The following is a 27298-nucleotide window of genomic DNA, read 5'->3' as shown; positions in this document are numbered from 1 at the left end:
TGCAGTCATTGAACAGAGGCAGACCGCTCTGTACTAGGGACAGGGACAGAGTTAGGGCCACAGAAACGAGAATTGGGGACAGAGAGAAGTTACTTAGGGACAGAGAACCATTACTCAGGGACACAGACTTGTTAATGAGGGCCACAGAATCGTTATTTAGGGACAAAGAAACGCTAGTTAGGGCCACAGAATTCATACTCAGGGACAGACAGAATTGTTACTCAGTGCCAGAGAATTGTTACTTAGGGCCACAGAAACGTTATTAGGGCCACAGAATTTTTACTCAGGGACAGACAGAATTGTTACTGAGTGCCAGAGAATTGTTACTCAGGGACAGACAGAATTGTTACTGAGTGCCAGAGAATTCTTAGGGCCACAGAATTCATTCTCAGGGACAGACAGAATTGTTACTCAGGGACAGACAGAATTGTTACTGAGTGCCAGAGAATTGTTACTCAGGGACAGACAGAATTGTTACTGAGTGCCAGAGAATTGTTACTCAGGGACAGACAGAATTGTTACTGAGTGCCAGAGAATTGTTACTCAGGGACAGACAGAATTGTTACTGAGTGCCAGAGAATTGTTACTCAGGGACAGACAGAATTGTTACTGAGTGCCAGAGAATTGTTACTCAGGGACAGACAGAATTGTTACTGAGTGCCAGAGAATTGTTACTCGCACAGACACAAAATTGTTACTTGCACAGACACAGAATTGTTACTCGCACAGACACAGAATTGTTACTCAGGGCCACAGAATTCATACTCAGGGATAGACAGAATTGTTACTGAGTGCCAGAGAATTGTTACTCAGGGACAGACAGAATTGTTACTGAGTGCCAGAGAATTGTTACTCAGGGACAGACAGAATTGTTACTGAGTGCCAGAGAATTGTTACTCGCACAGACACAAAATTGTTACTTGCACAGACACAGAATTGTTACTCGCACAGACACAGAATTGTTACTCAGGGCCACAGAATTCATACTCAGGGACAGACAGAATTGTTACTGAGTGCCAGAGAATTGTTACTCAGGGACAGACAGAATTGTTACTGAGTGCCAGAGAATTGTTACTCAGGGACAGACAGAATTGTTACTGAGTGCCAGAGAATTGTTACTCAGGGACAGACAGAATTGTTACTGAGTGCCAGAGAATTGTTACTCAGGGACAGACAGAATTGTTACTGAGTGCCAGAGAATTGTTACTCGCACAGACACAAAATTGTTACTTGCACAGACACAGAATTGTTACTCGCACAGACACAGAATTGTTACTCAGGGCCACAGAATTCATACTCAGGGATAGACAGAATTGTTACTGAGTGCCAGAGAATTGTTACTCAGGGACAGACAGAATTGTTACTGAGTGCCAGAGAATTGTTACTCAGGGACAGACAGAATTGTTACTGAGTGCCAGAGAATTGTTACTCGCACAGACACAAAATTGTTACTTGCACAGACACAGAATTGTTACTCGCACAGACACAGAATTGTTACTCAGGGCCACAGAATTCATACTCAGGGACAGACAGAATTGTTACTGAGTGCCAGAGAATTGTTACTCAGGGACAGACAGAATTGTTACTGAGTGCCAGAGAATTGTTACTCAGGGACAGACAGAATTGTTACTGAGTGCCAGAGATTTGTTACTCGCACAGACACAAAATTGTTACTTGCACAGACACAGAATTGTTACTCGCACAGACACAGAATTGTTACTCAGGGCCACAGAATTCATACTCAGGGACAGACAGAATTGTTACTGAGTGCCAGAGAATTGTTACTCAGGGACAGACAGAATTGTTACTGAGTGCCAGAGAATTGTTACTCAGGGACAGACAGAATTGTTACTGAGTGCCAGAGAATTGTTACTCAGGGACAGACAGAATTGTTACTGAGTGCCAGAGAATTGTTACTCAGGGACAGACAGAATTGTTACTGAGTGCCAGAGAATTGTTACTCGCACAGACACAAAATTGTTACTTGCACAGACACAGAATTGTTACTCGCACAGACACAGAATTGTTACTCAGGGCCACAGAATTCATACTCAGGGATAGACAGAATTGTTACTGAGTGCCAGAGAATTGTTACTCAGGGACAGACAGAATTGTTACTGAGTGCCAGAGAATTGTTACTCAGGGACAGACAGAATTGTTACTGAGTGCCAGAGAATTGTTACTCGCACAGACACAAAATTGTTACTTGCACAGACACAGAATTGTTACTCGCACAGACACAGAATTGTTACTCAGGGCCACAGAATTCATACTCAGGGATAGACAGAATTGTTACTGAGTGCCAGAGAATTGTTACTCAGGGACAGACAGAATTGTTACTGAGTGCCAGAGAATTGTTACTCAGGGACAGACAGAATTGTTACTGAGTGCCAGAGAATTGTTACTCGCACAGACACAAAATTGTTACTTGCACAGACACAGAATTGTTACTCGCACAGACACAGAATTGTTACTCAGGGCCACAGAATTCATACTCAGGGACAGACAGAATTGTTACTGAGTGCCAGAGAATTGTTACTCAGGGACAGACAGAATTGTTACTGAGTGCCAGAGAATTGTTACTCGCACAGACACAAAATTGTTACTTGCACAGACACAGAATTGTTACTCGCACAGACACAGAATTGTTACTCAGGGCCACAGAATTCATACTCAGGGATAGACAGAATTGTTACTGAGTGCCAGAGAATTGTTACTCAGGGACAGACAGAATTGTTACTGAGTGCCAGAGAATTGTTACTCAGGGACAGACAGAATTGTTACTGAGTGCCAGAGAATTGTTACTCGCACAGACACAAAATTGTTACTTGCACAGACACAGAATTGTTACTCGCACAGACACAGAATTGTTACTCAGGGCCACAGAATTCATACTCAGGGACAGACAGAATTGTTACTGAGTGCCAGAGAATTGTTACTCAGGGACAGACAGAATTGTTACTGAGTGCCAGAGAATTGTTACTCAGGGACAGACAGAATTGTTACTGAGTGCCAGAGATTTGTTACTCGCACAGACACAAAATTGTTACTTGCACAGACACAGAATTGTTACTCGCACAGACACAGAATTGTTACTCAGGGCCACAGAATTCATACTCAGGGACAGACAGAATTGTTACTGAGTGCCAGAGAATTGTTACTCAGGGACAGACAGAATTGTTACTGAGTGCCAGAGAATTGTTACTCGCACAGACACAAAATTGTTACTTGCACAGACACAGAATTGTTACTCGCACAGACACAGAATTGTTACTCAGGGCCACAGAATTCATACTCAGGGACAGACAGAATTGTTACTGAGTGCCAGAGAATTGTTACTCAGGGACAGACAGAATTGTTACTGAGTGCCAGAGAATTGTTACTCGCACAGACACAAAATTGTTACTTGCACAGACACAGAATTGTTACTCGCACAGACACAGAATTGTTACTCGCACAGACACATAATTGTTACTCAGGGCCACAGAATTCATACTCAGGGACAGACAGAATTGTTACTGAGTGCCAGAGAATTGTTACTCAGGGACACCTAATCGTTGAATTAAATAGTATGTCAGACAACATGCAGAGGAGTGGCAGAGGAGGCAATGTTTTAGGAGCGAGCAGACGTGGCAGCAGAGGAAGGGGTCGAGGCAGCAGTATTCGCAGCCAGAGGCCAGTGCTCCCGGTGTCATCCAGCGGTCGTGTCTCCACCGACAACCCTGCCGTCATTGATTGGTTGGCTCGGTCGTCTTCCTCTTCCCAGGTCACCTCTGACACCTACAGCCAACGGTCGGTGGGTACGTCAGACACAACCGTTAGTTGGCATGGCCCGGGACCAAGCCCACTGAAATCACGTGTCCTCTACCTGCCCCTGTCCTTTGCTGTTCCCTCACCAAGCGAAGTATCGCATGCTGTGGGCTCAGCCCCACTGTACAGTGAGGAAGAGCTAACAGAGGGCGGTCAGGAACGGGGGGAGACATCGGCCTTTTCAGCAGCCAAGCGAACAAGTACTGGCGAGGAGAGTGGCTCGGTAGCCGGTCTAGAGACAGGTCTGTCTCCTGACCCAGACGCAGCCGAGGGGGCTAGTAGTGAGGCGGAGACCCTACTTGATGATGAGGAGGTTGATCGCACTTGGCAGCCTCGTCGTCATCAGGCAATTTCTTCCGCATCATCAGGAGAAGAGGGTGGCAGCTTGGCAGCGAGCAAAACAGTCGGTGGGTTGCCCAGGAGACAGCAGCAGGGTCGCATCAGTGTCAGTGGAGCCAAACGTCCACGGAGTAGAGCACCAGCTCCACTGCAGCCTACCACCACGGCCAGTAGTGGTGCCGTTGCGCACGGAGGAAGTAGCAGTCAGCCAGTGAAGAGTAGCGGGGGCAAAGTTTCCTACTCGGTGGTGTGGCAATTTTTCCTCAAGCCGCCCGAGGAAGTAAACGTAGCCGTATGTCGACTATGTGGCCAGAAATGCAAGCGTGGCCAGGGGGCCCATGTTGGGACTACAGCGTTGCGTCAGCATATGCAGCGTCACCATTCGGTGGCCTGGGAAAACCGTGATAAACATACGGCGGTTCTGCCTGCCCCAGCCCCCGCTCCATCACCCGCTCCGTTACTTGCTCCGTCACCCGACGTCGTCAATCGCCCTCTATCAGCCAGTCAAGGCTCCAACACCTCTGCTGAGGGGAGTTGTCGCTCATTGGCATCTTCCGCTCGTTCAGATGCTCCTTCTCCTGCTACTCCTCTTCTCGGATTCCGTCAACAGTCTTTCTTGGAATCCGTATCCAAGAGACAACAGTTTGCGAGCACGCACCCGACGGTGCAAAAGCTGAACGTCCTCCTGTCCAAGTTGCTGGTGCTGCAGTCCCTCCCTTTCCAACTGGTGGACTCAGCACCTTTCCGAGAAATGATGGCTTGTGCCGCGCCGCGGTGGAGAGTGCCAAGCCGTCATTTCTTTGCCCAAAAGGCAGTGCCAGCCCTGCATTCACATGTAGAAGAGATGGTGGGCCAGTCTTTGAGCATGTCGGTCTCTGCCAAAGTGCACGGCAGCGCCGACGTGTGGAGCTGTAACTACGGTCAGGGACAGTACATGTCATTTACGGCCCACTGGGTGAACGTGGTGCCGGCACAGCCGCACCAGCAACTTGGACAGGTCACGACGCTTTTGCCTCCACGTTTGCACGTCCTTGGTCCAGCAAGCATGTCCGCCTCTACCACCTCTTTTTCCGCCGTGTCCTCAGCCGCCACCCCCGTGCCAAGTCCCATTACCCGACCGGCATATCACATGTGCAGGGCGCAACGGTGTCACGCTGTGCTGCACCTGGTATGCCTTGGCGAACGTAGTCACACAGGGGAGGAACTGCTGAGTGTAATGAACAGAGAAATCGACAGATGGCTGTCTCCGCGCAAACTAAAAATCGGAACCATGTTGACTGACAACGGAAAGAACATGGTGTCTGCTCTGCGTCAAGGAAGGTTGTGCCATGCATGGCTCACGTGTTCAATCTGGTTGTCAAGCGGTTCCTAAAATCCACCATCCCACTGCAAGACATCCTTAAAATGTCACGTAAACTGTGCATGCATTTCAGCCATTCCTACACCGCAAAGAACACCCTCATTGAGCTGCAGCGGCAGAACGGAATTCCACAGCATCGCCTGATCTGCGACGTTGCAACAAGGTGGAATTCAACCCTACACATGTTAGACCGCCTTTACGAGCAGCGAAAGGCCATCACCGATTTCCTGATGTTACAAGCGGATAAAGGTACTCCCCTGTGTAACTTAGATGTCAGCCATTGGCAGCTCATGCGTGACACCTGCCGCTTGCTCAGGCCCTTTGAGGAGGCCATGCTATTCGTGAGTCGGCAGGACTATGGGATGAACGACGTCATTCCTCTGTTGCACGTCCTGGAACAAATGCTGTTAACAATGGCTGGTCAGGGTGCGGTAGACGTGGCGCACAGATCTCAACGCCACATGACCCCTGTGGGGGCAGGACAGGAAGAAGAGGAGGAGGTAGAGGAGGACATTTGTGCTCAGGAATTATTGAGTGAAATGGGTGGTTTTTCCACTCAGCGGACAGGAGTGGAGGAGCAGGAGCATCTGGTAGAGGAGGAGGAGGAGACAGAGGACCCAGACGCACCGTGGCAGTATGCTGTGGAGATGGAGGCAGGGAGTCCCTCGCATTCCTTGGCACAAATGGCCCATAGCATGCTCGGTTGCTTGCGTAGCGACAGCCGAATAATAACCATCAGACAGAGGGATGACTTTTGGCTGTCCACCTTGTTGGACCCTCGCTACCGGTCCAAAATGGTGGCCTTTTTCACACCTGCTGAGAGGGAGGCCAAAATTACGTACTATAAAAACCACCTATGTAGTCAGTTGGTCTCTGCCTTTGTGCGCCAACGTCCATCCTCAGACACTGTGGGCCCTGTGCGCTCGCGTTCCGCTGGCATGGCAGCAGGGGAGGGGTGGGGTGGTAGGAGCAGTGGCAGCTCCACCAGCAGCGGCTGCCTCAGTCTGCAGTCGATGATGAGTAGCTTTCTTCACCAGCGCAGTGAGGAAACTACTAACCAGCCGCAGCAGCAGCAGCAGCATCAGGTGGACCTGGAGCAGGAGCTCAAACAACAGGCTTGGGCCTACTTGGACAGCACCCTGCCAACCGAGGTAGACAATCCCCTTGACTACTGGGCAACGAAACTTGACCTTTGGCCCCAACTAGCTGAATTTGCCCTTGAAAGGCTGTCATGCCCGGCCAGTAGCGTGGCATCGGAGCGCGTGTTTAGTGCGGCAGGAGGTATTGTAACTCCGCGGAGGACACGACTGTCCACCCAAAGTGTGGAGAGACTCACGTTTGTGAAAATGAATCAGGCGTGGATTAGTCTGGATTTCAAACCACCAGTTCCTGACACAACTGACTAAATCCGCCATGAATCATGCCTCAAACATGTGCCACTTTCAGGTCTCCTCACACTGCTGGTGTGTTTAATTTTTTGACATAGGGTGCTGGCAGATTACGGGCCTCCTATAGCTGCTGCCAGGCCCCTAATCTGCCATAGGCCCCTATATACCGCCTCCTCATGCTGCTGCCAAGTCCAGAGTCTGTCATGGGTCCCTGTATGGCCTCCCATTGCTGCTGTCTCCATCGCCACACTCTGCTGCCATGTGCCACTTTCAGGTCTCTTCACACTGCTGGTGTGTTAAATTTTTTGACATAGGGTGCAGGCAGATTACGGGCCTCACATAGCTGCTGCCAGGCCCCTAATCTGCCATGGGCCCCTATATACCGCCTCCTCATGCTGCTGCCAAGTCCAGAGTCTCTCATGGGTCCCTGTACGGCCTCCCATTGCTGCTGTCTCCATCGCCACACTCTGCTGCCATGTGCCACTTTCAGGTCTCTTCACACTGCTGGTGTGTTAAATTTTTTGACATAGGGTGCTGGCAGATTACGGGCCTCCTATAGCTGCTGCCAGGCCCCTAATCTGCCATGGGCCCCTATATACCGCCTCCTCATGCTGCTGCCAAGTCCAGAGTCTGTCATGGGTCCCTGTATGGCCTCCCATTGCTGCTGTCTCCATCGCCACACTCTGCTGCCATGTGCCACTTTCAGGTCTCTTCACACTGCTGGTGTGTTAAATTTTTTGACATAGGGTGCAGGCAGATTACGGGCCTCACATAGCTGCTGCCAGGCCCCTAATCTGCCATGGGCCCCTATATACCGCCTCCTCATGCTGCTGCCAAGTCTAGAGTCTGTCATGGGTCCCTGTACGGCCTCCCATTGCTGCTGTCTCCATCGCCACACTCTGCTGCCATGTGCCACTTTCAGGTCTCCTCACACTGCTGGTGTGTAGAATTTTTTGACATAGGGTGCTGGCAGATTATGGGCCTCCTATAGCTGCTGCCAGGCCCCTAATCTGCCATAGGCCCCTATATACCGCCTCCTCATGCTGCTGCCAGGTCCAGAGTCTCTCATGGGTCCCTGTACGGCCTCCCATTGCTGCTGTCTCCATCGCCACACTCTGCCATGTGCCACTTTCAGGTCTCCTCACACACTGCTGGTGTGTAGAATTTTTTGACATAGGGTGCTGGCAGATTATGGGCCTCCTATAGCTGCTGCCAGGCCCCTAATCTGCCATAGGCCCCTATATACCGCTTCCTCATGCTGCTGCCAGGTCCAGAGTCTCTCATGGGTCCCTGTACGGCCTCCCATTGCTGCTGTCTCCATCGCCACACTCTGCCATGTGCCACTTTCAGGTCTCCTCACACACTGCTGGTGTGTTACATTTTTTGACATAGGGTGCAGGCAGATTACGGGCCTCACATAGCTGCTGCCAGGCCCCTAATCTGCCATGGGCCCCTATATACCGCCTCCTCATGCTGCTGCCAAGTCTAGAGTCTCTCATGGGTCCCTGTACGGCCTCCCATTGCTGCTGTCTCCATCGCCACACTCTGCTGCCATGTGCCACTTTCAGGTCTCTTCACACTGCTGGTGTGTTAAATTTTTTGACATAGGGTGCAGGCAGATTACGGGCCTCACATAGCTGCTGCCAGGCCCCTAATCTGCCATGGGCCCCTATATACCGCCTCCTCATGCTGCTGCCAAGTCCAGAGTCTCTCATGGGTCCCTGTACGGCCTCCCATTGCTGCTGTCTCCATCGCCACACTCTGCTGCCATGTGCCACTTTCAGGTCTCTTCACACTGCTGGTGTGTTAAATTTTTTGACATAGGGTGCAGGCAGATTACGGGCCTCACATAGCTGCTGCCAGGCCCCTAATCTGCCATGGGCCCCTATATACCGCCTCCTCATGCTGCTGCCAAGTCCAGAGTCTCTCATGGGTCCCTGTACGGCCTCCCATTGCTGCTGTCTCCATCGCCACACTCTGCTGCCATGTGCCACTTTCAGGTCTCTTCACACTGCTGGTGTGTTAAATTTTTTGACATAGGGTGCAGGCAGATTACGGGCCTCACATAGCTGCTGCCAGGCCCCTAATCTGCCATGGGCCCCTATATACCGCCTCCTCATGCTGCTGCCAAGTCTAGAGTCTCTCATGGGTCCCTGTACGGCCTCCCATTGCTGCTGTCTCCATCGCCACACTCTGCTGCCATGTGCCACTTTCAGGTCTCTTCACACTGCTGGTGTGTTAAATTTTTTGACATAGGGTGCAGGCAGATTACGGGCCTCACATAGCTGCTGCCAGGCCCCTAATCTGCCATGGGCCCCTATATACCGCCTCCTCATGCTGCTGCCAAGTCCAGAGTCTGTCATGGGTCCCTGTATGGCCTCCCATTGCTGCTGTCTCCATCGCCACACTCTGCTGCCATGTGCCACTTTCAGGTCTCTTCACACTGCTGGTGTGTTAAATTTTTTGACATAGGGTGCAGGCAGATTACGGGCCTCACATAGCTGCTGCCAGGCCCCTAATCTGCCATGGGCCCCTATATACCGCCTCCTCATGCTGCTGCCAAGTCTAGAGTCTGTCATGGGTCCCTGTACGGCCTCCCATTGCTGCTGTCTCCATCGCCACACTCTGCTGCCATGTGCCACTTTCAGGTCTCCTCACACTGCTGGTGTGTAGAATTTTTTGACATAGGGTGCTGGCAGATTATGGGCCTCCTATAGCTGCTGCCAGGCCCCTAATCTGCCATAGGCCCCTATATACCGCCTCCTCATGCTGCTGCCAGGTCCAGAGTCTCTCATGGGTCCCTGTACGGCCTCCCATTGCTGCTGTCTCCATCGCCACACTCTGCCATGTGCCACTTTCAGGTCTCCTCACACACTGCTGGTGTGTAGAATTTTTTGACATAGGGTGCTGGCAGATTATGGGCCTCCTATAGCTGCTGCCAGGCCCCTAATCTGCCATAGGCCCCTATATACCGCTTCCTCATGCTGCTGCCAGGTCCAGAGTCTCTCATGGGTCCCTGTACGGCCTCCCATTGCTGCTGTCTCCATCGCCACACTCTGCCATGTGCCACTTTCAGGTCTCCTCACACACTGCTGGTGTGTTACATTTTTTGACATAGGGTGCAGGCAGATTACGGGCCTCACATAGCTGCTGCCAGGCCCCTAATCTGCCATGGGCCCCTATATACCGCCTCCTCATGCTGCTGCCAAGTCTAGAGTCTCTCATGGGTCCCTGTACGGCCTCCCATTGCTGCTGTCTCCATCGCCACACTCTGCTGCCATGTGCCACTTTCAGGTCTCTTCACACTGCTGGTGTGTTAAATTTTTTGACATAGGGTGCAGGCAGATTACGGGCCTCACATAGCTGCTGCCAGGCCCCTAATCTGCCATGGGCCCCTATATACCGCCTCCTCATGCTGCTGCCAAGTCCAGAGTCTCTCATGGGTCCCTGTACGGCCTCCCATTGCTGCTGTCTCCATCGCCACACTCTGCTGCCATGTGCCACTTTCAGGTCTCTTCACACTGCTGGTGTGTTAAATTTTTTGACATAGGGTGCAGGCAGATTACGGGCCTCACATAGCTGCTGCCAGGCCCCTAATCTGCCATGGGCCCCTATATACCGCCTCCTCATGCTGCTGCCAAGTCTAGAGTCTCTCATGGGTCCCTGTACGGCCTCCCATTGCTGCTGTCTCCATCGCCACACTCTGCTGCCATGTGCCACTTTCAGGTCTCTTCACACTGCTGGTGTGTTAAATTTTTTGACATAGGGTGCAGGCAGATTACGGGCCTCACATAGCTGCTGCCAGGCCCCTAATCTGCCATGGGCCCCTATATACCGCCTCCTCATGCTGCTGCCAAGTCCAGAGTCTGTCATGGGTCCCTGTATGGCCTCCCATTGCTGCTGTCTCCATCGCCACACTCTGCTGCCATGTGCCACTTTCAGGTCTCTTCACACTGCTGGTGTGTTAAATTTTTTGACATAGGGTGCAGGCAGATTACGGGCCTCACATAGCTGCTGCCAGGCCCCTAATCTGCCATGGGCCCCTATATACCGCCTCCTCATGCTGCTGCCAAGTCTAGAGTCTGTCATGGGTCCCTGTACGGCCTCCCATTGCTGCTGTCTCCATCGCCACACTCTGCTGCCATGTGCCACTTTCAGGTCTCCTCACACTGCTGGTGTGTAGAATTTTTTGACATAGGGTGCTGGCAGATTATGGGCCTCCTATAGCTGCTGCCAGGCCCCTAATCTGCCATAGGCCCCTATATACCGCCTCCTCATGCTGCTGCCAGGTCCAGAGTCTCTCATGGGTCCCTGTACGGCCTCCCATTGCTGCTGTCTCCATCGCCACACTCTGCCATGTGCCACTTTCAGGTCTCCTCACACACTGCTGGTGTGTAGAATTTTTTGACATAGGGTGCTGGCAGATTATGGGCCTCCTATAGCTGCTGCCAGGCCCCTAATCTGCCATAGGCCCCTATATACCGCTTCCTCATGCTGCTGCCAGGTCCAGAGTCTCTCATGGGTCCCTGTACGGCCTCCCATTGCTGCTGTCTCCATCGCCACACTCTGCCATGTGCCACTTTCAGGTCTCCTCACACACTGCTGGTGTGTTACATTTTTTGACATAGGGTGCAGGCAGATTACGGGCCTCACATAGCTGCTGCCAGGCCCCTAATCTGCCATGGGCCCCTATATACCGCCTCCTCATGCTGCTGCCAAGTCTAGAGTCTCTCATGGGTCCCTGTACGGCCTCCCATTGCTGCTGTCTCCATCGCCACACTCTGCTGCCATGTGCCACTTTCAGGTCTCTTCACACTGCTGGTGTGTTAAATTTTTTGACATAGGGTGCAGGCAGATTACGGGCCTCACATAGCTGCTGCCAGGCCCCTAATCTGCCATGGGCCCCTATATACCGCCTCCTCATGCTGCTGCCAAGTCCAGAGTCTCTCATGGGTCCCTGTACGGCCTCCCATTGCTGCTGTCTCCATCGCCACACTCTGCTGCCATGTGCCACTTTCAGGTCTCTTCACACTGCTGGTGTGTTAAATTTTTTGACATAGGGTGCAGGCAGATTACGGGCCTCACATAGCTGCTGCCAGGCCCCTAATCTGCCATGGGCCCCTATATACCGCCTCCTCATGCTGCTGCCAAGTCTAGAGTCTCTCATGGGTCCCTGTACGGCCTCCCATTGCTGCTGTCTCCATCGCCACACTCTGCTGCCATGTGCCACTTTCAGGTCTCTTCACACTGCTGGTGTGTTAAATTTTTTGACATAGGGTGCAGGCAGATTACGGGCCTCACATAGCTGCTGCCAGGCCCCTAATCTGCCATGGGCCCCTATATACCGCCTCCTCATGCTGCTGCCAAGTCCAGAGTCTGTCATGGGTCCCTGTATGGCCTCCCATTGCTGCTGTCTCCATCGCCACACTCTGCTGCCATGTGCCACTTTCAGGTCTCTTCACACTGCTGGTGTGTTAAATTTTTTGACATAGGGTGCAGGCAGATTACGGGCCTCACATAGCTGCTGCCAGGCCCCTAATCTGCCATGGGCCCCTATATACCGCCTCCTCATGCTGCTGCCAAGTCTAGAGTCTGTCATGGGTCCCTGTACGGCCTCCCATTGCTGCTGTCTCCATCGCCACACTCTGCTGCCATGTGCCACTTTCAGGTCTCCTCACACTGCTGGTGTGTAGAATTTTTTGACATAGGGTGCTGGCAGATTATGGGCCTCCTATAGCTGCTGCCAGGCCCCTAATCTGCCATAGGCCCCTATATACCGCCTCCTCATGCTGCTGCCAGGTCCAGAGTGTGTCATGGGTCCCTGTACGGCCTCCCATTGCTGCTGTCTCCATCGCCACACTCTGCCATGTGCCACTTTCAGGTCTCCTCACACACTGCTGGTGTGTAGAATTTTTTGACATAGGGTGCTGGCAGATTATGGGCCTCCTATAGCTGCTGCCAGGCCCCTAATCTGCCATAGGCCCCTATATACCGCTTCCTCATGCTGCTGCCAGGTCCAGAGTCTCTCATGGGTCCCTGTACGGCCTCCCATTGCTGCTGTCTCCATCGCCACACTCTGCCATGTGCCACTTTCAGGTCTCCTCACACACTGCTGGTGTGTTACATTTTTTGACATAGGGTGCAGGCAGATTACGGGCCTCACATAGCTGCTGCCAGGCCCCTAATCTGCCATGGGCCCCTATATACCGCCTCCTCATGCTGCTGCCAAGTCTAGAGTCTCTCATGGGTCCCTGTACGGCCTCCCATTGCTGCTGTCTCCATCGCCACACTCTGCTGCCATGTGCCACTTTCAGGTCTCTTCACACTGCTGGTGTGTTAAATTTTTTGACATAGGGTGCAGGCAGATTACGGGCCTCACATAGCTGCTGCCAGGCCCCTAATCTGCCATGGGCCCCTATATACCGCCTCCTCATGCTGCTGCCAAGTCCAGAGTCTCTCATGGGTCCCTGTACGGCCTCCCATTGCTGCTGTCTCCATCGCCACACTCTGCTGCCATGTGCCACTTTCAGGTCTCTTCACACTGCTGGTGTGTTAAATTTTTTGACATAGGGTGCAGGCAGATTACGGGCCTCACATAGCTGCTGCCAGGCCCCTAATCTGCCATGGGCCCCTATATACCGCCTCCTCATGCTGCTGCCAAGTCTAGAGTCTCTCATGGGTCCCTGTACGGCCTCCCATTGCTGCTGTCTCCATCGCCACACTCTGCTGCCATGTGCCACTTTCAGGTCTCTTCACACTGCTGGTGTGTTAAATTTTTTGACATAGGGTGCAGGCAGATTACGGGCCTCACATAGCTGCTGCCAGGCCCCTAATCTGCCATGGGCCCCTATATACCGCCTCCTCATGCTGCTGCCAAGTCCAGAGTCTGTCATGGGTCCCTGTATGGCCTCCCATTGCTGCTGTCTCCATCGCCACACTCTGCTGCCATGTGCCACTTTCAGGTCTCTTCACACTGCTGGTGTGTTAAATTTTTTGACATAGGGTGCAGGCAGATTACGGGCCTCACATAGCTGCTGCCAGGCCCCTAATCTGCCATGGGCCCCTATATACCGCCTCCTCATGCTGCTGCCAAGTCTAGAGTCTGTCATGGGTCCCTGTACGGCCTCCCATTGCTGCTGTCTCCATCGCCACACTCTGCTGCCATGTGCCACTTTCAGGTCTCCTCACACTGCTGGTGTGTAGAATTTTTTGACATAGGGTGCTGGCAGATTATGGGCCTCCTATAGCTGCTGCCAGGCCCCTAATCTGCCATAGGCCCCTATATACCGCCTCCTCATGCTGCTGCCAGGTCCAGAGTCTCTCATGGGTCCCTGTACGGCCTCCCATTGCTGCTGTCTCCATCGCCACACTCTGCCATGTGCCACTTTCAGGTCTCCTCACACACTGCTGGTGTGTAGAATTTTTTGACATAGGGTGCTGGCAGATTATGGGCCTCCTATAGCTGCTGCCAGGCCCCTAATCTGCCATAGGCCCCTATATACCGCTTCCTCATGCTGCTGCCAGGTCCAGAGTCTCTCATGGGTCCCTGTACGGCCTCCCATTGCTGCTGTCTCCATCGCCACACTCTGCCATGTGCCACTTTCAGGTCTCCTCACACACTGCTGGTGTGTTACATTTTTTGACATAGGGTGCAGGCAGATTACGGGCCTCACATAGCTGCTGCCAGGCCCCTAATCTGCCATGGGCCCCTATATACCGCCTCCTCATGCTGCTGCCAAGTCTAGAGTCTCTCATGGGTCCCTGTACGGCCTCCCATTGCTGCTGTCTCCATCGCCACACTCTGCTGCCATGTGCCACTTTCAGGTCTCTTCACACTGCTGGTGTGTTAAATGTTTTGACATAGGGTGCAGGCAGATTACGGGCCTCACATAGCTGCTGCCAGGCCCCTAATCTGCCATGGGCCCCTATATACCGCCTCCTCATGCTGCTGCCAAGTCCAGAGTCTGTCATGGGTCCCTGTATGGCCTCCCATTGCTGCTGTCTCCATCGCCACACTCTGCTGCCATGTGCCACTTTCAGGTCTCTTCACACTGCTGGTGTGTTAAATTTTTTGACATAGGGTGCAGGCAGATTACGGGCCTCACATAGCTGCTGCCAGGCCCCTAATCTGCCATGGGCCCCTATATACCGCCTCCTCATGCTGCTGCCAAGTCTAGAGTCTGTCATGGGTCCCTGTACGGCCTCCCATTGCTGCTGTCTCCATCGCCACACTCTGCTGCCATGTGCCACTTTCAGGTCTCCTCACACTGCTGGTGTGTAGAATTTTTTGACATAGGGTGCTGGCAGATTATGGGCCTCCTATAGCTGCTGCCAGGCCCCTAATCTGCCATAGGCCCCTATATACCGCCTCCTCATGCTGCTGCCAGGTCCAGAGTCTCTCATGGGTCCCTGTACGGCCTCCCATTGCTGCTGTCTCCATCGCCACACTCTGCCATGTGCCACTTTCAGGTCTCCTCACACACTGCTGGTGTGTAGAATTTTTTGACATAGGGTGCTGGCAGATTATGGGCCTCCTATAGCTGCTGCCAGGCCCCTAATCTGCCATAGGCCCCTATATACCGCTTCCTCATGCTGCTGCCAGGTCCAGAGTCTCTCATGGGTCCCTGTACGGCCTCCCATTGCTGCTGTCTCCATCGCCACACTCTGCCATGTGCCACTTTCAGGTCTCCTCACACACTGCTGGTGTGTTACATTTTTTGACATAGGGTGCAGGCAGATTACGGGCCTCACATAGCTGCTGCCAGGCCCCTAATCTGCCATGGGCCCCTATATACCGCCTCCTCATGCTGCTGCCAAGTCTAGAGTCTCTCATGGGTCCCTGTACGGCCTCCCATTGCTGCTGTCTCCATCGCCACACTCTGCTGCCATGTGCCACTTTCAGGTCTCTTCACACTGCTGGTGTGTTAAATTTTTTGACATAGGGTGCAGGCAGATTACGGGCCTCACATAGCTGCTGCCAGGCCCCTAATCTGCCATGGGCCCCTATATACCGCCTCCTCATGCTGCTGCCAAGTCCAGAGTCTCTCATGGGTCCCTGTACGGCCTCCCATTGCTGCTGTCTCCATCGCCACACTCTGCTGCCATGTGCCACTTTCAGGTCTCTTCACACTGCTGGTGTGTTAAATTTTTTGACATAGGGTGCAGGCAGATTACGGGCCTCACATAGCTGCTGCCAGGCCCCTAATCTGCCATGGGCCCCTATATACCGCCTCCTCATGCTGCTGCCAAGTCTAGAGTCTCTCATGGGTCCCTGTACGGCCTCCCATTGCTGCTGTCTCCATCGCCACACTCTGCTGCCATGTGCCACTTTCAGGTCTCTTCACACTGCTGGTGTGTTAAATTTTTTGACATAGGGTGCAGGCAGATTACGGGCCTCACATAGCTGCTGCCAGGCCCCTAATCTGCCATGGGCCCCTATATACCGCCTCCTCATGCTGCTGCCAAGTCCAGAGTCTGTCATGGGTCCCTGTATGGCCTCCCATTGCTGCTGTCTCCATCGCCACACTCTGCTGCCATGTGCCACTTTCAGGTCTCTTCACACTGCTGGTGTGTTAAATTTTTTGACATAGGGTGCAGGCAGATTACGGGCCTCACATAGCTGCTGCCAGGCCCCTAATCTGCCATGGGCCCCTATATACCGCCTCCTCATGCTGCTGCCAAGTCTAGAGTCTGTCATGGGTCCCTGTACGGCCTCCCATTGCTGCTGTCTCCATCGCCACACTCTGCTGCCATGTGCCACTTTCAGGTCTCCTCACACTGCTGGTGTGTAGAATTTTTTGACATAGGGTGCTGGCAGATTATGGGCCTCCTATAGCTGCTGCCAGGCCCCTAATCTGCCATAGGCCCCTATATACCGCCTCCTCATGCTGCTGCCAGGTCCAGAGTGTGTCATGGGTCCCTGTACGGCCTCCCATTGCTGCTGTCTCCATCGCCACACTCTGCCATGTGCCACTTTCAGGTCTCCTCACACACTGCTGGTGTGTAGAATTTTTTGACATAGGGTGCTGGCAGATTATGGGCCTCCTATAGCTGCTGCCAGGCCCCTAATCTGCCATAGGCCCCTATATACCGCTTCCTCATGCTGCTGCCAGGTCCAGAGTCTCTCATGGGTCCCTGTACGGCCTCCCATTGCTGCTGTCTCCATCGCCACACTCTGCTGCCATGTGCCACTTTCAGGTCTCTTCACACTGCTGGTGTGTTAAATTTTTTGACATAGGGTGCAGGCAGATTACGGGCCTCACATAGCTGCTGCCAGGCCCCTAATCTGCCATGGGCCCCTATATACCGCCTCCTCATGCTGCTGCCAAGTCTAGAGTCTCTCATGGGTCCCTGTACGGCCTCCCATTGCTGCTGTCTCCATCGCCACACTCTGCTGCCATGTGCCACTTTCAGGTCTCTTCACACTGCTGGTGTGTTAAATTTTTTGACATAGGGTGCAGGCAGATTACGGGCCTCACATAGCTGCTGCCAGGCCCCTAATCTGCCATGGGCCCCTATATACCGCCTCCTCATGCTGCTGCCAAGTCCAGAGTCTGTCATGGGTCCCTGTATGGCCTCCCATTGCTGCTGTCTCCATCGCCACACTCTGCTGCCATGTGCCACTTTCAGGTCTCTTCACACTGCTGGTGTGTTAAATTTTTTGACATAGGGTGCAGGCAGATTACGGGCCTCACATAGCTGCTGCCAGGCCCCTAATCTGCCATGGGCCCCTATATACCGCCTCCTCATGCTGCTGCCAAGTCTAGAGTCTCTCATGGGTCCCTGTACGGCCTCCCATTGCTGCTGTCTCCATCGCCACACTCTGCTGCCATGTGCCACTTTCAGGTCTCTTCACACTGCTGGTGTGTTAAATTTTTTGACATAGGGTGCAGGCAGATTACGGGCCTCACATAGCTGCTGCCAGACATGTAATCTGCCATGGGCCCCCGTACCGACTCCTCATGCTGTGACGTTGCAACAAGGTGGAATTCAACCCTACATATGTTAGACCGCCTTTACGAACAGCTAAAGGCCATCACAGATTTCCTGATGTTAAAAGCGGATAAAGGTACTCCCTGTGTAACTTAGATGTCAGCCATTGGCAGCTCATGTGTGACACCTGCGCTTGCTCAGGCCCTTTGAGGAGGCCACGCTATTCGTGAGTCGGCAGGACTATGGGATGAATGAGGTCAAATCGGCCATGGGCCCCCGTACCGCCTGTTCACGCTGATGCTGGTCCCACAGTGTGACCTGGGTCCCTGTACGGCCTTCCATTGCTTCCACTCTGCCATGTGCCACTTTGAAATCTCCTCACACTCCTGCGGTTGTCCATTTTGTCATAGGTTGCTGGCAGATTACAGGCCTTCCATAGGTGCCACCAAGCCCCATATCGGCCATGGGCCCCCGTACCGCCTGGTCACGCTGCTGCTGGGCCCATAGTGTGACCTGGGTCCCTGTACCGCCTCCCATTGCTCCCACTCTGCCATGTGCCACTTTCAGGTCTCCTCACGCTCCTGCTGGTTTCCATTTTGTCATAGGTTGCTGTATGGCCTCCCATTGCTGCTGCCTCCACCGCCACACTGTGGCTCCAAACACTGGTTTTGGCCCCGTGACTGGCCAAAGGAGTGAAGTGTGCAGTGATTCTAAGATCGACGGCACTCATCTGCATGTCATACTGACAGACAGTATTATTTCTCTTCCCCAGCAGACTCCAAGGGCATTTAAATTAAAGGTACAGTGTTCTGCACTAATATTAAGTCTCTCTGAAGCCTAGAAACACCCTTTTTTAAGTTAAATTCACAGCGAATTTATTCGACTCGAATCGAATATTGTCCACGAATTCGCCGAATCAGTCGAATCGAATTTTTCATTTCTTCGCTCATCTCTAATAGTGATTACCATCATGTCAGTACATATACACAATACAAAGACGAGGCTTATTTTCTCCATATAAAAATGTGTGCTTTTGTATGATTTACATTTTTATTATGTTGTTTTGATGTTAAACATACTGTTGAATAAAGTTCAATCATTACTAGTGTCATACTGTTGGTGCCTCATGCAGTTAAACGGTCCTCCTTCAGATCTGAAGGATGTATCTTGTTCTTCCTGCATGATGTAATTTTCACACATTACTGAGCAGAGTCCTCCGACCGTGCTGACCAGGTGTTCTTACCCCCTCCCCATTATTTTTCCCCCATCTCTTCTGCGGTATGGCAAGTACCTTGAACACCTTTCCTCTCTACACCCACCTGTTTTGTTCTTTGTGGGTGGAGGGCTGACCCAAGATACTGTGTGCTCCTCTGACTGTTGTTGTTGGGCTCCCCTGGGCATTTGTGTACAGATCTATGTTTTATCTTTCAGTCTGAGCTGGTGTGGTGCTAACCCTTTTCACTGCATCACTATGTCATATTTCTAGACATTCTCCATTCTTTACAAGTCTTCTTTAAATACTGCTTGACTTGTTTCTTGATGCACTAACAACTGTGACTTAAAACTACTGTTTTCAGAGACTGGCAGTATTTGCTTGGAACTATAATTACGGACTAAAGACGAGGTTGCCTAAGTTTATTTTAGTTTTGAGTTAATGCTGTCCTGTTAATAGACACAATAGCCCCCAAATGCTAGCAAGCCTTTCTTGACCCTCTTGCTTCGCTACTTTTTCATTGACCTGAAACATGGTATAAGACCACAGAAGTCAGAAAAAAAGTCCTGCTTTGCAAACATGTTCCAAGTCAGTGAGGGCCCTTCACACTTTGATGTTTTGTGATTTGCATTAAAGAACATTGTATCACATGTTAATCTGCATTACATTGGACAGTCCTTTCATTTGGAATGGGCTGCCATTGCACAGGAGCAGACTTTTCCCAACGCAGCACACCACAACGCATGGCATTGCCTTATCACTTGTCTTGTTCTACAGCAACACATGTTCAGCATGAGTGGCACCGCAACATGCATGTTATTTCAACGCATTGCATTGCAAAGGTATGTTTCGGCCTTGCTTGTAACAGCGCTTTCAACATCATTTTCATAAGGGACAGTCAGCATCCGCAGCCTTCATAAAAAGAAATCAGCCACACTCTCAGAATTTATACATGGGGTAATGGGAGGAACACCACGCTTTTGAAGATGGTAACCCCTTTAGGTCCCATATTTTGATTTTGGTAAAGCAACCTGTTTTTTTTTGGCCTTTTTGTATTAAAATATAATAACATTTTTACATTTGAGCAACAGAAGAGTGAAATTAGTTACTTTAATCTGACATTGATTTGATCTGTACATGATTGGAGAAGAGTTATCAATTGTACAGAGTTATAAACCCACATCTAGAAATTCCCTTCTGAACATTAGCAGGTGCCATCCCAACAATAAGTCCATATTCAAAGGCCAGTTTTATAAAGCTAGATGCAGGATTTGAGAGGGAGACCACAGAAAAAAAAAAAAAAAGAGAGTGGCTTTTATATAGTGCAGGTAGAAAAAGCATCAACTGTCAAGAACATATGCAAGGAGGATTTATTAAAAAGATAAATCCCACAAGGAGAGAAGTCCTAAAAAGGTAAGTTTAAGTGGGTTGTATTTTCTGTGCAATATAGTCTGGTTTGGTAAATTAGAAAACCGTATGTAGGTCTATCCCTCTCTTGCATAGAGACCCAGATTATAATCAGGTGTTGTCAACAGGTTTCTACTTTTTTTGCTAGGAAAGCTCCAACTCTAGCCAATCAATTTTCACATAGCCTCCTTTGCACCAACAAAGCGAAACATAAGCTAGTTAAGCACCGCTGAAGTCTTTAAATGCTGTGCAGCAAGTTGTTCAAGTTGTAACTTTTTTGGGAGATAATGTGAGATCGAGCACCACAGGCCAAGTTTTATAATTGACAATTGGTCAGTTGTCATACTAGATATGTAATATATGTTCTTATATTTTGTGACTGCCAAATGCAGATTTCAGTTAGATTTGGGGACCACTTAACAGATATTAGAGCCAAGAATATGAACGCTGCTAAACACGTTGAGAGGCAATATTGCAATACAGAATTCCTACTTGTTCAAATAATGAAAAGTAGAAGCTGTTAGGAGATATCGGCTTTCTCTACTGTAATAGGAAGGTGTTTGGATCTTTATGTTAGTCGTCAGGATTGTTTTCTTTTTTTTTCTGTGTTCCAGTGGCTGCTTCCATGTCTTCTTTTGACTGGTTTGCTGTAAGGGTTAGCTTCTTGGTTTCTGTTGAGGTTAACTGAACAATAAATGAGTTCACTTTTTTGGTATGATAAAATTGCAATTGCGGTGAAAATATTAATGCGACTGAATGTGCTGAAATTTTGTTGTACTCAAATTTCTGTTCAAGAACAATAAAGACAGTTTTCAAGTGCAGCCCCAAAAAATATAACAAGCTAGGAGGGGATTAACCTTTTCAACAGAGCCATGGTGTTTGCTGAATAACATTTGAAGTTCACTGGTTTCCGTTATTGCCTGGAACTGTTTTTTAAATGACCATGGAAAGCCAACGATGCCAGTCTGACTGAATTATCTTATGTGGAAAGATGCGCTAAGAGATCATATAATATTGCTTTAAGCAATAAAACTCAAAAGAAGTTACTATATCAATCACAACACATTTTTAAGTCTGGGGATAAAAATGGTTGCTAACTTAGCTAATTCTTTGCACAAACCCTTTACTATCTCTAGGATCCTAGATAGTGCTGGTAACAACCAAACCTCCACTCCCAATATTTGACACTTTTTACAGTTTTACTCAGATTTGTATGCCTTCTGGGCAACTTTTAGCCCTGAAGGTCTTACAGGGTATCTGCCTTCCTACTTTATCTTTAGCTGACAATTTTTTAAGTAGTTCAATCACTTCAGAGGAGATTGACAAAATTCCTGGCACATTTGCGAAACATAAGACCCCCCTGGCCTTGATGGTTTCAAAGTTGAATGGTATGTTGCCCTTCTTGAATACCTTGTGCCTCACCTAACTTTTCTCTATCAGGCCATACTAGAAGACAAGATACTCCCCCATGCGAGAAGCGATATTAGTATTAAGTCCTAAACCCGATAAAGACCTTAATTTCTGTGAATCATATCTCCGTATGGCACTCCCAAATCTCTGCATGTATTGCAATGCAGCCCAACTTATTTATAATACACTGGTGAATGTTTCCACAACTTAATAATGCTTCTGCTGCCATGAAGGCTGCCATAGTAAGAAATCCTATCCAAATGGCAATCCTTGCCAGTGACTGAAGGTGCCACTATTTTTAACATGTCCATTCGTATTTACTAGCAATGTCTACACATTTTGGAGGATAACTATCTTTGCTCTCCTAATCAACAGCTTTGGCGCAATCCATGATTGCCCCATCTTCTTTCACTCCTCTGTGGTATGTTGTGGGCAAGATGGGACTATTGTATTTACACCAGTTGTATGAGGATGGCGCAGTCAAATCTTTTGGGCAGTTCTGTCACAAGCTACCTATCCCGCTGCATTGGTCGTTCTATTATACACAGCTTCAGCATGTCGCAGGAGCCCAATTTGGTCTACGCAAAGTTCATCTTCAAGGCTCCAACCACATAGGTCTTATCTCCTCATATTACGCCTTGTTGACAGGCAATCCACATCGCTTTCTATCATGCAAAATAGATGGTCGATACACACACATTATCTTAAACCAGGATTTATATAATTTACACTTTAGTACAGTTATTTCTGCTAGGGGTAAACTCACCCAGCTCCACTATTTGCATAGGGTGTATTACACACCAACACATTTGTTCTGTATGTGTAAGAGACCTGTGCCCACCTCTCACAAATGTTAATGGGGCGGGGGGGATTTTATACATAGAGTCTGGAGTTGCAATAGGATCTGCCCATTCTGGTCACAAGTGACAGCATTTATAGTGGATACAGTTGGTCTCCCCAGTGTTTGCTGTCCTAAGTGAAGTCTACTTGATATATTTGAGGAGCTGGAAGCCTCCGTTATAACTAAACACTTTCTGCGTTTGTTGTTTTATTATGGCTTGAAAACGATAGTCCTATACTGGACCCGTACAGAGGTCTTGCATCTTGGGTTTTGGAAAAAAATTATCAGGCCTTGCCGCTCAATTAACATATGAGACTAGGGGATGTCCGCAAAAGTTTTATAAGATATGGTGACCCTGGCTTGACACTCAGAATACTGGTGATTCTATATCCTTGATTTCAGACTCCAGCTAAAGACGGATGGTCTTAGGACCTTGATTCTTCTGAAAACATTGTTTTCTATGGCCACCACTTAATTCCTAGTTTTGTATAAGTTGTTGGGTATCGGACCATGTACAAATCTTATCACCTATGTAGAGTTTATACCTTTTGAGGTTTAAATTTGCAGGAACGTTCCTGCATTCTTCATGGTTTTTTGTAAGTCTTTTACACTACTATCTAATTTTACAATGTACTTGTGACGCCGTATTATGCTGGTTTGTTTAATGTCTCCAACTTCTGTTTGATTGATGTCCCATTTTGACAATATACATTTGTCCATGTTTACTTGCATATTTTTAATAAAAACTACTTTAAATATTTGTTGGAATGAGTTGTGTGGCAACTAAACCGTTTGGCCTAAAAAATGTTTTTTTTGGAGATAATCATTCAATAGTTACCTGTCCTTGTTTAATCAAATGTTATACCTTCAGGTGGTGTTTGCACGTAAACATTTGTAAAACTATTCATTGCAGAGAGATTCTGTTTGTAAAATCCCGCTGGTAGTGTTATGATTGTACATTTGTGCTACACATGCTGCCTTTATTCAACTTTCTTTTAATGTTTCATCTTATCATATTCTGTAAATGAAGTGAATCTTAGATGACCTCACATGCAATGCCTAAGGCAATTTGATCCAGTCATTCCAGAATGCCAGCTAATGTCTGTGCCAAGCATATTACTATAATGTTGAAAATTGAATGGGATGACTTTATTGGGGGACCAGATTGGCTCTGCAAGGAACCATACTTATGCGATTCCAAACAAAAGGGAACTGCGAAAGCTTGAAGATTAGTTATTGACTTTAGAACATATTTTTTAATGTAGTGTGTTCAATTTTTTGAGCTTTCAAAACTTTAACCCTGATAAGTGTTTTCTAAACTAGTCAGCGGCAAATGTATTTAGGGAAGTATAAACAATAGAAAATGTTGTGGCTTCTCAGCATTTCAACCTTACAGAATAGCATCAGCCATTACCTCAGCAACCTGTTCATAACCAGCTCTACTAGGGCCAGGCACAGCCGGCCATCTAATACAAAGGCTAGATTTCTGACCTCTGTTTTCTGAAAATGCTAGTTGCTTGGCTGTCACTTATGCTTTGGCTTTGCCTTTAGTGATTTATAATCATTGACGTGGAACTCAACCTAAAATAGCTTTTGAATTCTGGCTTTTGCCTGCATGCTTGTTCTAAATTTGTAACACAGAAATATTGAATTCAAGCACAGTTGGGCAACTCACATTTTTGTGAAGCAATGGGAGCTTCTTAAGTTTGTACTTTTAAATATTTAAAATGTTTTAGGGTAATATAGAAAGAGTAAGAGGGCTTTATGCAACCCCACAAACATTGGTTTGGCCATGCTTGTTCTACATTTGACTGGTACTTGCCATTTGGCAATCCCAAAATACGAAAAAGTTATATGTAATTAACAGGAGAGTTATTCTGCGATCAAAATGTTTCTATCACACATTACTACTCTTTAGTAAAACTGCTAAGTGTCCAGGGAACATATATGTGATAACCACTAAAATGTGTTTTATTTTCTAGCTTGCTCGAAAAATCCCAGCCCTTAAAAGGGAACAGAAATCTGGAAGCTGTGCCCAAAACTAGGCTGCAAAAAGGCAAAAGACCAGTCACCACTATTGCCTGTGGTCTGCCTGCAACTGATAATTCCTTTTATTGGCTTATAATGCATTGTTCTTTCTCTCTGTGATAGAGGCAGGTTTTTTCTTATCTTGCCAGACTCTCCAGCAAGGAGAGCAGTGAGCAGCATTACAAAATCTCACTCCATATCTCCTAAGTCAAGCTGTCAGAGGCAGCAGTGCTTTACAATGCAGATAACACAAGTGCCTAGGCATCTTCACATACCAGGAAAACCACTGCTATTTTTCAGTGGGAAGTCCAGATAAAAGGTCGATTTTTCAAGGTTTAGGTTGGGCACAATTACCTTTTCTAAATGTTACATAAAACTTGGACAATTTTTACACTTAGGACTAGTAGTTCTGATCTGAATTATTTATTTCTTGATCAATTTTCATAATTTTCTTTGCACAGAATGAGAAAGAGAGACCCCGGGAGTGCTCCAAACTTGGGAGACAGAGTGCCTTATGTTATCATTGGAGCTGCAAAGGGTGTGGCTGCCTATATGAAGTCTGAGGTGAGTTGGCAAGTTCTAAGAGGTGGTGCTCTTATTAGTGAGGTATTATTATTTTTAGTATTATTACTACAAGTATATATATAGTGCTGTCAATGTTATGCAGCACTTTACATATATATATATATATATATATATATATTGTACATTCACATCAATCCCTAACCCTCAAGGAGCATATAATCGAAAGAATGGGAAGATTCATCAGCTGTTTTCTTGATCACTATATAACACTCTTGTGTGTTGGTGTGGAGTAGTTTAGGAGTAGGCATTTCCATAGTTACATAGTTAGTCTGGTTGAAAAAAGACAAAAGTCCATCCAGTTCAACCATTAAAAAAAAAAAAAGTTATAATCCTATACCCACAGTTGATCCAGAGGAAGGCAAAAAAACCCCAGCAAAGCATGATCCAATTTGCTCCTGCAGGGAAATAAATTCCTTCCTGATCCCCCGAGAGGCAATCGGATATTTTCTGGATCAACTTTACCTATAAATGTTAGTATCCAGTTATATTTTGTGTATCTAAGAATGAAGCCAGGCCTTTTTTAAAGCAATCCACTGAGCTGGCTAGAACCGACTCTTGAGGGAGTCTATTCCACATTTTTGCAGCTCTCACTGTGAAGAAACCTTTCCGTGTTTGGAGATTAAATTTATTTTCCTCCAGACGTAGAGTGCCCGCTTGTCCTCAGTGATGACCTGATGGTAAATAGCTCTACATCGACTTCACAATATGAACCGCTGATGTATTTATACATGTTGATCATATCACCCCTTAATCTCCTCTTCTCAAGAGAGAATACATTCAGTTCCTCTAATCTTTCCTCATAGCTGAGCTCCTCCATGCCTCTTATCAGTTTGGTTGCCCTTCTCTGTACTTTCTCCAGTTCCCCAATGTTCTTTTTGTGAATTGATGCCCAAAACTGAACTGCATATTCCAGATGAGGTTTTACTAATGATTTGTACAGGGGTAATATGATATCTCTCTCTCTGGAGTCTATATCTCTTTTAATACAAGATAGGATTTTGCTCGCTTTAAAAACTGCAGCTTGGCATTGCATGCCATTATTAAGCTTGTGATCTACCAGAACTCCAAGATCCTTCTCCACCATTGATTCCCCCAGTTGTAGTCCCCCAAGTATGTATGATGCATGCATATTCTTAGACCCCAAGTGCATAACAATACATTTATCAACATTAAACCTCATTTGCCACATAGTTGCCTAATTAAGCAGTGCATTGAGGTCAGCTTGTAAGTTGGAGACATCCTGTAAGGGCGTTATTCCACTGCACAGCTTTGTGTCATCTGCAAAGACTGAAATGGTATTTTTAATGGTATTTTTAATCACAGCCCTAGACCATTCAGAGTATGAATCATTAACCACTACTCTTTGAATACGATCTTTTAGCCGGTTTTCTATCCATTTACATACGGATTTTTCCAAGCCCGTAGACTTTACCTTACACATTAGCCGTGTGTGGGGAACTGTGTCAAACACTTTTGAAAAATCCAAGTATACCACGTCCACCGCCACCCCTCTGTCCAAGTATACCACGTCCACCGCCACCTCTCTGTCCACGGTTTCGCACACATCCTCATAAAAAGAAATCAGATTTGTTTGACAACTTCTGTCTTTCATGAATCCATGCTGTCTGTTGCTTAAAATATTTTTTCCCAGCAAGAACTCATCTATGTGGTCTTTTATTAAACTCTCCAGTATCTTCCCAAATATAGAAGTTAAACTAACAGGTCTATAATTACTTGGTAAGGATTTTGAACCCTTTTTAAATATTGGCACCACATTGACCTTACACCAATCCAGTGGTACTATGCCAGTCATTAAAGAATCTCTAAAAATGAGAAACAATGGCTTTGAAATGCCAGAGCTCAATTCTTTAAGGACTTGTGGGTGTATGCCATCCGGTTCAGGTGCTTTATTCACCTTTATTTTGTCTAAATATTTTTGAATCATATCAATTGTGAGCCAGTGTGGATCATCTGGAGCTGTGACA

General features: G+C 48.4%; 1 protein-coding gene across 1 annotated transcript in view; it reads left to right on the top strand.

Annotated features, from left to right (window-relative positions):
• POLD1 (DNA polymerase delta 1, catalytic subunit) overlaps nt 1-27298 on the top strand; it is a 224719-nt gene that overhangs the window by 113911 nt on the left and 83510 nt on the right. Inside the window, exon 22 of the mRNA XM_089671586.1 lies at nt 25190-25292. Within this exon, the coding sequence (XP_089527712.1) occupies nt 25190-25292 (103 nt within the window). The remainder of the gene's footprint in view (nt 1-25189; nt 25293-27298) is intronic.

This window comes from Staurois parvus, unplaced genomic scaffold, assembly GCF_062004578.1.
Source record: "Staurois parvus isolate SC_StPar_1 unplaced genomic scaffold, SC_StPar_1.0 ptg000108l, whole genome shotgun sequence".
Classification (NCBI taxonomy): Eukaryota; Metazoa; Chordata; class Amphibia; order Anura; family Ranidae; genus Staurois; species Staurois parvus.
The sequence above is the reverse complement of the archived record's forward strand: the minus strand, read 5'-3'. Positions and strand labels throughout refer to the sequence as shown.